The 12002-nt window shown below is 63.9% G+C and overlaps 1 protein-coding gene across 7 annotated transcripts in view; it reads left to right on the top strand.

Moving 5' to 3' along the window:
- Positions 1-11222, top strand: part of LOC122545274 (IQ motif and SEC7 domain-containing protein 1-like) — a 307064-nt gene extending 295842 nt beyond the window's left edge. For 6 of the 7 annotated variants that reach the window (XM_087985256.1, XM_087985255.1, XM_087985254.1 and 3 more), the window contains one exon: positions 6384-11222. In XM_087985256.1, the coding sequence (XP_087841382.1) occupies positions 6384-7601 (1218 nt within the window). In that variant the 3' untranslated portion in view covers positions 7602-11222. The remainder of the gene's footprint in view (positions 1-6383) is intronic. The other variant, XR_015755540.1, reaches the window with a different exon arrangement.
- Positions 11223-12002: the final 780 nt, after the last annotated feature.

The raw sequence follows: 12002 nt of genomic DNA, 5'->3' as shown, positions 1-12002 counted from the left end.
CCCCCATAATTCCTCCCTCCCACCTCACCCCACCATCTCCCTCACTCCCTCCCCCTTCGCCCCACCATCCCCCCTCCCTCTCCCTCCCTGTTTCTCCGGTCTCCCTCACTCACACCCCCCACACTCCCTCCCTCTCCCCTTACCCCACCGTCTCCTCTCTCTCCCCCATACTCCCTCCCTCCCCCCTCACCCCACTGTCTGCCCTCTCTCCCCCCACACTCCCTCACTCCCTCCCCCCACACTCCCTCCCTCCCCCCTCACCCCACCGTCTCCCTCACTCCCTCCCCCCACCCCCACTCCCTCCCTACCCCCTCACCCCACCGTCTGCCCTCTCTCCCCCCATAATCCCTCCCGCCCCTTCACCCCACTGTTTCCCCTCCCTCTCCCTCCCTGTTTCTCCGGTCTCCCTCACTCCCTCCCCCCACACTCCCTCCCTCCACACTCACCCCACCGTCTCCCTCACTCCCTCCCCCCACCCCCACTCCCTCCCTTCCCCCTCACCCCACCGTCTGCCCTCTCTCCCCCCATAATCCCTCCCTCCCCCCTCACCCCACCATCTCCCTCACTCCCTCACCCCCTCACCCCACCGTCCCCCCTCCCTCTCCCTCCCTGTTTCTCCGGTCTCCCTCACTCACTCCCCCCACACTCCCTCCGTCCCCCCTCACCCCACCGTCTCCCTCACTCCGTCCCTCCCCCTCACCCCACCGTCTCCCCTCTCTCCCCCCACACTCCCTCCCCCTCACCCCACCGTCTGCCCTCTCTCCCCCCACATTCCCTCCCGCCCCCCTCGCCCCACCGTCTCCCCTCTCTCCCCCCACACTTCCTCCCTCCCCCCTCACCCCACCGTCTCCCCCCTCTCCCCCCACACTCCCTCCCTCCCCCCTCGTCCCACCGTCTCCCCTCTCTCCCTCCACACTCCCTCCCTTCCCCCTCACCCCACCGTCTCCCCTCTCTCCCCCCACACTCCCTCCCTCCCCCCCACCGTCTCCCCTCTCTCCCCCCACACTCCCTCCCTCCCCCCCCACCCCACCGTCTCCCTCTCTCCCCCCACACTCCCTCCCTCCCCCCCACCCCACCGTCTCCCCTCTCTCCCCCCACACTCTCTCCCTCCCCCCCCACCCCACCGTCTCCCCTCTCTCCCCCCACACTCCCTCCCTCCCCCCTCACCCCACCGTCTCCCCTCTCTCCCCCCACACTCCCTCCCTCCCCCCACACCCCACCGTCTCCCCTCTCTCCCCCCACACTCCCTCCCTCCCCCCCACCCCACCGTCTCCCCTCTCTCCCCCCACACTCCCTCCCTCCCCCTCCACCCCACCGTCTCCCCTCTCTCCCCCTACACTCTCTCCCTCCCCCCCACCCCACCGTCTCCCTCTCTCCCCCTACACTCCCTCCCTCCCCCTCCACCCCACCGTCTCCCCTCTCTCCCCCTACACTCTCTCCCTCCCCCCCACCCCACCGTCTCCCTCTCTCCCCCTACACTCTCTCCCTCCCCCCCCACCCCACCGTCTCCCTCTCTCCCCCCACACTCCCTCCCTCCCCCCCACCCCACCGTCTCCCCTCTCTCCCCCCACACTCCCTCCCTCCCCCCCACCCCACCGTCTCCCCTCTCTCCCCCCACACTCCCTCCCTCCCCCCCACCCCACCGTCTCCCTCTCTCCCCCTACACTCTCTCCCTCCCCCCCCACCCCACCGTCTCCCTCTCTCCCCCCACACTCCCTCCCTCCCCCCCACCCCACTGTCTCCCCTCTCTCCCCCCACACTCCCTCCCTCCCCCCCACCCCACCGTCTCCCCTCTCTCCCCCCACACTCTCTCCCTCCCCCCCACCCCACCGTCTCCATCTCTCCCCCCACACTCCCTCCCTCCCCCCCACCCCACCGTCTCCCCTCTCTCCCCCCACACTCCCTCCCTCCCCCCCACCCCACCGTCTCCCTCTCTCCCCCCACACTCCCTCCCTCCCCCCTCACCCCACCGTCTCCCCTCTCCCCCCCCACACTCCCTCCCTCCCCCCTCACCCCACCGTCTCCCCTCTCTCCCCCCATACTCCCTCCCTCCCCCCCCCACCCCACCGTCTCCCTCTCTCCCCCTACACTCTCTCCCTCCCCCCCCACCCCACCGTCTCCCTCTCTCCCCCCACACTCCCTCCCTCCCCCCCACCCCACCGTCTCCCCTCTCTCCCCCCACACTCCCTCTCTCCCCCCCCATCCCACCGTCTCCCCTCTCTCCCCCCACACTCTCTCCCTCCCCCCCCACCCCACCATCTCCCCTCTCTCCCCCCACACTTTCTCCCTCCCCCCCCACCCCACCATCTCCCCTCTCTCCCCCCACACTCCCTCCCTCCCCCCCACCGTCTCCCCTCTCTCCCCCCACATTCCCTCCCTCCCCCCTCACCTCACCGTCTCCCCTCTCTCCCCCCACACTCCCTCCCTCCCCCCCACCCCACCGTCTCCTCTCTCTCCCCCCATACTCCCTCCCTCCCCCCTCACCTCACCGTCTCCCCTCTCTCCCCCCACACTCCCTCCCTCCCCCCACCCCACCGTCTCCCCTCTCTGCCCCCACACTCCCTCCCTCCCCCCCCACCCCACCGTCTCCCCTCTCTCCCCCCACACTCTCTCCCCCCCCACCCCACCCCACCGTCTCCCCTCTCTCCCCCCCACACTCCCTCCCTCCCCCCACCCCACCGTCTCCCCTCTCTCCCCCCACACTCTCTCCCCCCCCACCCCACCGTCTCCCCTCTCTCCCCCCCCACACTCCCTCCCTCCCCCCCACCTCACCGTCTCCCCTCTCTCCCCCCACACTCCCTCCCTCCCCCCCACCCCACCGTCTCCCTCTCTCCCCCCATACTCCCTCCCTCCCCCCCCACCCCACCGTCTCCCTCTCTCCCCCTACACTCTCTCCCTCCCCCCCACCCCACCGTCTCCCTCTCTCCCCCCACACTCCCTCCCTCCCCCCCACCCCACCGTCTCCCCTCTCTCCCCCCACACTCCCTCCCTCCCCCCCACCCCACCGTCTCCCCTCTCTCCCCCCACACTCTCTCCCCCCCCACCCCACCGTCTCCCCTCTCTCCCCCCACACTCCCTCCCTCTCTCCCCCCACACTCTCTCCCTCCCCCCCCACCCCACCGTCTCCCTCTCTTCCCCCACACTCCCTCCCTCCCCCCCACCCCACCGTCTCCCCACTCTCCCCCCACACTCCCTCCCTCTCTCCCCCCACACTCCCTCCCTCTCTCCCCCCACACTCTCTCCCTCCCCCCCACCCCACCGTCTCCCCTCTCTCCCCCCACACTCTCTCCCTCCCCCCCCACCCCACCGTCTCCCCTCTCTCCCCCCACATTCTCTCCCTCCCCCCCCACCCCACCGTCTCCCCTCTCTCCCCCCACACTCCCTCCCTCCCCTTCCACCCCACCGTCTCCCCTCTCTCCCCCCAAACTCCCTCCCTCCCCCCTCACCCCACCGTCTCCCCTCTCTCCCCCCACACTCCCTCCCTCCCCCCCCACCCCACCGTCTCCCCTCTCTCCCCCCAAACTCCCTCCCTCCCCCCTCACCCCACCGTCTCCCCTCTCTCCCCCCACATTCTCTCCCTCCCCCCCCACCCCACCGTCTCCCCCCTCTCCCCCCACACTCCCTCCCTCCCCCCCCACCCCACCGTCTCCCCTCTCTCCCCCCACACTCTCTCCCTCCCCCCCCACCCCACCGTCTCCCCTCTCTCCCCCCACATTCTCTCCCTCCCCCCCCACCCCACCGTCTCCCCTCTCTCCCCCCACACTCCCTCCCTCCCCCCCCACCCCACCGTCTCCCCTCTCTCCCCCCAAACTCCCTCCCTCCCCCCCACCCCACCGTCTCCCCTCTCTCCCCCCCACACTCCCTCCCTCCCTCCTCCCCACCCCACCGTCTCCCCTCTCTCCCCCCACACCTTCTCCCCCCCACCCCACCGTCTCCCCTCTCTCCCCCCCCACACTCCCTCCCTCCCCCCCACCCCACCGTCTCCCCTCTCTCCCCCCACACTCTCTCCCCCCCACCCCACCGTCTCCCCTCTCTCCCCCCACACTCCCTCCCTCCCCCCCACCCCACCGTCTCCCCTCTCTCCCCCCATACTCCCTCCCTCCCCCCCACCCCACCGGCTCCCTCTCTCCCCCCACACTCCCTCCCTCCCCCCCACCCCACCGTCTCCCCTCTCTCCCCCCACACTCCCTCCCTCCCCCCCACCCCACCGTCTCCCCTCTCTCCCCCCACACTCTCTCCCCCCCCACCCCACCGTCTCCCCTCTCTCCCCCCACACTCCCTCCCTCTCTCCCCCCACACTCTCTCCCCCCCCACCCCACCGTCTCCCCTCTCTCCCCCCACACTCCCTCCCTCTCTCCCCCCACACTCTCTCCCTCCCCCCCCACCCCACCGTCTCCCTCTCTTCCCCCACACTCCCTCTCTCCCCCCCACCCCACCGTCTCCCCTCTCTCCCCCCACACTCCCTCCCTCTCTCCCCCCACACTCCCTCCCTCTCTCCCCCCACACTCTCTCCCTCCCCCCCACCCCACCGTCTCCCCTCTCTCCCCCCACACTCTCTCCCTCCCCCCCCACCCCACCGTCTCCCCTCTCTCCCCCCACATTCTCTCCCTCCCCCCCCACCCCACCGTCTCCCCTCTCTCCCCCCACACTCCCTCCCTCCCCCCCCACCCCACCGTCTCCCCTCTCTCCCCCCAAACTCCCTCCCTCCCCCCTCACCCCACCGTCTCCCCTCTCTCCCCCCACATTCTCTCCCTCCCCCCCCACCCCACCGTCTCCCCTCTCTCCCCCCACACTCCCTCCCTCCCCCCCACCCCACCGTCTCCCCTCTCTCCCCCCACACTCTCTCCCCCCCACCCCACCGTCTCCCCTCTCTCCCCCCCCACACTCCCTCCCTCCCCCCCCACCCCACCGTCTCCCCTCTCTCCCCCCAAACTCCCTCCCTCCCCCCTCACCCCACCGTCTCCCCTCTCTCCCCCCACACTCCCTCCCTCCCCCCCCACCCCACCGTCTCCCCTCTCTCCCCCCAAACTCCCTCCCTCCCCCCTCACCCCACCGTCTCCCCTCTCTCCCCCCACATTCTCTCCCTCCCCCCCCACCCCACCGTCTCCCCTCTCTCCCCCCACACTCCCTCCCTCCCCCCCCACCCCACCGTCTCCCCTCTCTCCCCCCACACTCTCTCCCTCCCCCCCCACCCCACCGTCTCCCCTCTCTCCCCCCACATTCTCTCCCTCCCCCCCCACCCCACCGTCTCCCCTCTCTCCACCCACACTCCCTCCCTCCCCCCCCACCCCACCGTCTCCCCTCTCTCCCCCCAAACTCCCTCCCTCCCCCCCACCCCACCGTCTCCCCTCTCTCCCCCCCACACTCCCTCCCTCCCCCCCACCCCACCGTCTCCCCTCTCTCCCCCCACACTCTCTCCCCCCCACCCCACCGTCTCCCCTCTCTCCCCCCCCACACTCCCTCCCTCCCCCCCACCTCACCGTCTCCCCTCTCTCCCCCCACACTCCCTCCCTCCCCCCCCACCCCACCGTCTCCCCTCTCTCCCCCCACACTCCCTCCCTCCCCCCCCACCCCACCGTCTCCCCTCTCTCCCCCCATACTCCCTCCCTCCCCCCCACCCCACCGTCTCCCTCTCTCCCCCCACACTCCCTCCCTCCCCCCCACCCCACCGTCTCCCCTCTCTCCCCCCACACTCCCTCCCTCCCCCCCACCCCACCGTCTCCCCTCTCTCCCCCCACACTCTCTCCCCCCCCACCCCACCGTCTCCCCTCTCTCCCCCCACACTCCCTCCCTCTCTCCCCCCACACTCTCTCCCTCCCCCCCCACCCCACCGTCTCCCTCTCTTCCCCCACACTCCCTCCCTCCCCCCCACCCCACCGTCTCCCCTCTCTTCCCCCACACTCCCTCCCTCTCTCCCCCCACACTCCCTCCCTCTCTCCCCCCACACTCTCTCCCTCCCCCCCACCCCACCGTCTCCCCTCTCTCCCCCCACACTCTCTCCCTCCCCCCCACCCCACCGTCTCCCCTCTCTCCTCCCACATTCTCTCCCTCCCCCCCCCACCCCACCGTCTCCCCTCTCTCCCCCCACACTCTCTCCCTCTCCCCCCACCCCACCGTCTCCCCTCTCTCCCCCCACCCCACCGTCTCCCCTCTCACCCCCCACACTCCCTCCCTCCCCCCCACCCCACCGTCTCCCCTCTCTCCCCCCACACTCCCTCCCTCTCTCCCCCCACACTCCCTCCCTCCCCCCCACCCCACCGTCTCCCCTCTCTCCCCCCCCACCCCACCATCTCCCCTCTCTCCCCCCACACTCCCTCCCTCTCTCCCCCCACACTCTCTCCCTCCCCCCCCCCACCCCACCGTCTCCCCTCTCTCCCTTGCAGGGGTCCATCATTAGCAGCCCCCGTGTGCCACTGAGGCCTGTGCCCATCCAAGAGGATTCCACCATGAGGCCTCATCGCCAGTTCTCCAACTCGGCCTCCTTCCTGGGCTCCCTGTTTGGGAGTAAGCGAGGCAAGCAGGGGGTGCACGCACACTCGATGGCTGGGGGTGGCCAGTCCTACACCTCCGCCTCCTCCTACCAGCCTGCCTACCAGCTCCAGAGCGGTCAGTCTGAGGTCCCCTCCAAGATCCAGGCACTGCATGCTCAATACTGCCAACCTCCGCCACCTTATTACTATCACCATCGCTTCCACTCGCAGCCAACTCTGCCCCACGCCACCCTGCAGCGCCAGTGCAGACAGAGACCCAATCTACCACCGCTGCTGCCCCGTGCCCCCATGGCCCATACCATTCGTCCGCCTGTCAGCTCTCCTCAGTCACCGCTGGCACCTCACCAGCTCCCTGCCTATGCTATGGCGCAGTATGGGCAGGCGCAACAGCACCCGGGGGCAATGCCAGGGCAGATGCAGAAGCAGTACCACCCAGGAGCGCAGCACACCCTGCACCATGGAGGGACAGCAGCCATGCAGCACGCGCTGGCTGGGCACACCCTGAAGCAGCACCCACTGACACACCACACCCTGCAGCACGCCCTGCAGCAGCAGCAGCATGCGTTGCAGCAGCAGCATGCGTTGCAGCAACAGCATGCGCTGCAGCAGCAGCACGCGCTGCAGCAGCAGCATGCACAGCAGCATGCACTGCAGCAGCAGCACGCGCTGCAGCAGCAGCATGCGCAACAGCATGCACTGCAGCAGCAGCACGCGCAGCAGCATGCACTGCAGCAGCAACACGCACAGCAGCATGCGCAACAGCATGCACTGCAGCAGCAGCATGCACTGCAGCAGCAACACGCACAGCAGCATGTACTGCAGCAGCAACACGCACAGCAGCATGCACTGCAGCAGCAGCATGCACTGCCGCCCCAGCTCTCGCCCCACTCTCCCCTGTCACCCCTCACCCCGCACTCACCCCTCACTCCCCTCACTCCCCTGACACCCCTCACCCCGCAGTCCCCTCACTCCCCCTACTCGCCTCTGCTGCCCCTCTCGCCCCTGCCTCCTCACCCACACCCTCAGCAGACCCTGGTCGGGCCCCCCAGCAGTCAGGTCTCTACCGGGGTCAAGGCCAAACCCACCAACCGGATCAGCACGGTGGTGTGAGCAGAGCGGTTCTGGGAGGGGGCTGGCCTGGGCTAGAACTGCTGGGGTGTGGGGTCAGGGAGAAGGGAAGGTGGGGAAGCAGGGGTGTCTGGGGAGGTGGGGTGGGCAGGCTTTGAGGGGCAGGGTATTCTTTAATCTCACTCCCTTTGGAGGTTCTGATGTCGGCCCTTCTCCCTTCAAAAATGGTGGAGTGTCATCAGGGAGTGGGAACCTAGGCTGAAGCCTGAGGGTCTCAGGCCCACCCAGGCCTGTTCTCTTCTACCTTGGCCTCCTCCAGCCTACTCACACCTATCCTGCCCTACTCACACCTACCGCAACCTCCTCCGGCCTACTCACACCTACCCCCAACCTCCTCCGGCCCACTCACACCTACTACAACCTCCTCCGGTCCACTCACACCTACCCCAGCCTGCCCACGTTAACCCAGCCACCTTGCGTCTACTCACCTGCCCCTGCCTCCACAAACATATCTGGCCTCCTCCGGCCTACTCACACTTGTCCTGGCCCACTGACATCAACCCCCAGCCTGCCTGGGCCTAGTCACCCCTACCCCAGCCTACTCACAACTGCCCGGGCCTATGCTCACCAACTCTGGCCTGTTCACACCTACCTTGGCCTAGATGTGGAGGTGCCGGGGGTGGACAAGATCAGAAGTCACACGACACCAGGTTATAGTCAAATAAACCTGTTGGACCATAACCTGGTGTCATGTGACTTCTGACCTTACCCTGGCCTACTCACACCAGACCTGCCTGCCCCTGCCTACACACACACACCTACACTGGCCTACACACACTTATACTGGACGACTCACACCAAGGCTGGCAAACATGGGCCTATCCAGGTCTACTGACATCTATACTTTAACCTACTTACACGTACCCTGGCCTGCCCGGACTTACTCCCACCGACTGGAACTTACTCAGGCCTCCAGAAACAGGCCTGCCTCCATCCTTAACCTAGGCCTCGATTTCATTCTTATATTCCTTTCTCCTTCCCCTCCCTGAGGGAGAAACCCTGGGACTCTTTTCCCTTCCTTTTTTAATATATCGAAACGCGACAAACAAAACTGAGAGAGAAAAACAAAACTCTGATACTGTGTTGCACGAAGGCCTGAGAGACAAGGGCCTAGGGGTGGGCAGGTACTCTGCCTCACCCCCACAGAAGAAAACGCGCCTCACCAGCCCCATGTTAGAGCTGAACACAAGCAAGGAGCGTGAAAAAGAGATTCCTCGCGAGGCTCGCGTTTTTTTTTCGGACTGAATGTATATTTAAAGAAGAAAACATATATTTAACTAATTAATATGCGGACTGTATAATTCAGCAAATATATTTATTAAAGTACTTTGCCAAGTTACGAGATGTTGAACTATCGGCTGGGTGAGAGGGTGAGATGGCGCAGGGAGCGGCAGAGGAAGCAGTGGCCGTTCTCAGCGGGCTGAAAGGATGTCGGGGAAGTCAAGGTGAGGCGTCTCTCTCTGGGCCTCTCTGGATACCCGTGAGTGTTGTGGGAGCGCGGTGGGAGAGGGAGAGCACCTGACTGCAGGCTCAGGTCATGTCCCCATTACCATGCAGTGCAATCATGAGCTCAGAACTGCAATGGTAAGGACTCAACCCCACCTGGCCACAGCCCCTTATCGGATGTCCACCATTTCCCCCAGGACAGGGACAGCACGGGGTTAGATACAGAGTAAACCTCCCTCTACACTGTCCCCATCAAACACTCCCAGGACAGGGACAGCACGGGGTTAGATATAGAGCAAGGTTTCCTCTGCACTGTCCCCCCCATCAAACACTCCCAGGGACAGGGACAGCACGGGGTTAGATACAGAGTAAAGCTCTCTCTGCACTGTCCCCCATCAAACACTCCCAGGACAGGGACAGCACGGGATTAGATACAGAGTAAACCTCCCTCTACACTGTCCCCATCAAACACTCCCAGTACAGGGACAGCACGGGGTTAGATACAGAGTAAAGCTCCCTATACACTGTCCCCCATCAAACACTCCGAGGGACAGGGACAGCACGGGGTTAGATACAGAGTAAAGCTCCCTCTACACTGTCCCCCCATCAAACACTCCCAGGGACAGGGACAGCACGGGGTTAGATACAGAGTAAAGCTCCCTCTACATTGTCCCCCATCAAACACTCCCAGGACAGGGACAGCATGGGATTAGATACAGAGTAAAGCTCCCTATACACTGTCCCCCATCAAACACTCCCAGGGACAGGGACAGCACGGGGTTAGATACAGAGTCTAATTGAGAAGTTCATGGAGTTTATCGAATTATTGATATCTGGGAATGAGGTAAAGACTGAAATCTATTTGAGGGGTTCGGCGTGGCTTATTTACAGATTAACAGTTATCTGGGAGGGAGTTACAGACTGGAATCTAATTGAGGGATTTGAGGTGGTTTATATACAGGATAACAGATACCCGGGAAAGAATAACAGGCCGGAATCTAATTGAAGGGTTTGGGGTGGTTTATATACAGAGTAACAGATAACTGCAAGTGAGTTACAGACTGGAATGTAATCGAGGGATTCAGGGTAGTTTATATACAGAATAACATGTGCCCAGGAGTGAGTTACAGTTTGGAATCTAACATAGAGGTTCGGGGTGGTTTATATACAGAATAACAGACCCCTTGGAGTGAGTTACAGACTGAAATCTAATCGAGGGGTTCGGGGAGGTTTATATACAGAATAACAGATACCCGGGAGGGAGTTACAGACTGAAATCTAATCGAGGGGCTCGGGTGGTTTATATACAGAATAACAGATGCCTGGGAGTGAGTTACAATCTGGAGGGGTTCCGGGGGATATATACAGAATAACAATGCCATTGGGAGGGAGTTACAGACTGGAATCTAATCGAGGGGCTCAGGTGGTTTATATGCAGAATAACAGCTACCTGGGATAGAGTTATCGATTTGAATTAGCCACTTTAGGATGCTATAGAGTATGCATTACCTTCCTGGTGGGCTGTGAGGGGCACCGCAGATGTGCCTGCATTAACCCATTACAATGAATGAGGAAGCAGGATTCTGAGTTGCCATTTTCCTACCCTCATTCTTACTCAAGACGTGTCCCTGCCTTCACCCACCCCACGAAATGTAATCGAAGTCTGTGCCAAAACCCTTGCATTGGCCAGTGGTAAGAGGGTAGTGTGTCAGCAGATGCTGCCCTAGGAGAGATGTGCAGGGACATTACGGTCCCCCCCTACCCTCCAATGGACCAACCACCAGGGGCAGGGAGGGCCAAGTTCCGGCCCACTGTGCAGTGCAGCGTGTTTACCTGTGCCACATGTTCGGCGCGTGCGTTCCTTCGGAGTGACCAATCTCCCAGCCTTCACTTTGGTATCCAGAGCCACCTCAGAAAGACATTCTCATGGAGGTGATGTTAGAGCGTGCATGTTACAAGCCTTGTGTGATGTAAGTCAACGCATGGTCTCAGTCATGTGACTGGTAGGAAGCCTCTGAGCAAAGTGGTGTCTATTTCCTTCAATCTTCTCAGTTTCTCTTCTGTTTTTGGGTGATCTGTTTTTTCCCGTGTGTGTACATAGTTATGCGGAATAAATGCAGAAAGCGAATAAAGAGATATGTTAAGTTATTTTCAAGACTCCCTTGCCTGCGAGCTGGTTTTGTTCAGGGGGGTAGGGGCAGGCGGGCCAGTGGAAACATTCCTGAAGGAGAGGTGGAATGCGACAGAACAATGCCATTGGGCCCCTCGCTTCTGTGCTGGCTCTTTGGAACACCCAGTCCCTCAGTCTCACATTCTACTTGCTCTTGGCCCTCGCCACTATCTGACCCCCTGCAGAGTTTTCCTGGTTCTTTATCCCGTTTCCCCTCGAACCATCTCCCCCTCTGGTTCTTTATACTGTCTCCCCCTCAATTTGTCTCCCCTTCTGGATCTTTATCCCATTCCCTCTCGATTCTGTCTCCCCCTCTGGGTCTTTATCCCGTTCCCCCTCTATCCCCGTCTCCCCCTCTGGATCTTTATCCCATTCCCTCTCGATCCTGTCTCCCCCTCTGGGTCTTTATCCTGTTCCCCCTCTATCCCCGTCTCTCCCTCTGGGTCTTTATCCCATTCTCCCTCTATCCCCGTCTCCCCCTCTGGGTCTTTATCCCATTCCCCCTCTATCTCCGTCTCCCCCTCTGGGTCTTTATCCCATTCCCCCTCTATCCCCGTCTCTCCCTCTGGGTCTTTATACCGTTCCCCCTCTATCCCCGTCTCTGGTTCTTTATCCCGTTCCCCCTCTATCCCCGTCTCTGGTTCTTTATCCCGTTCCCCCTCTATCCCCATCTCCCTCTCTGGTTCTTTATCCCGTTCCCCCTCTATCCCCATCTCCCTCTTTGGTTCTTTATCCCGTTCCCCCTCTATCCCCATCTTCCCCTCTGG

The sequence above is a fragment of the Chiloscyllium plagiosum genome, unplaced genomic scaffold (genome assembly GCF_037043375.1).
Source record: "Chiloscyllium plagiosum isolate Xiang-an unplaced genomic scaffold, Cpla_swu_hap1 HiC_scaffold_51, whole genome shotgun sequence".
NCBI classification, from domain to species: domain Eukaryota; kingdom Metazoa; phylum Chordata; class Chondrichthyes; order Orectolobiformes; family Hemiscylliidae; genus Chiloscyllium; species Chiloscyllium plagiosum.
Note: the sequence above shows the minus strand (reverse complement) of the source record. Positions and strands in the feature narration are given on the sequence as shown.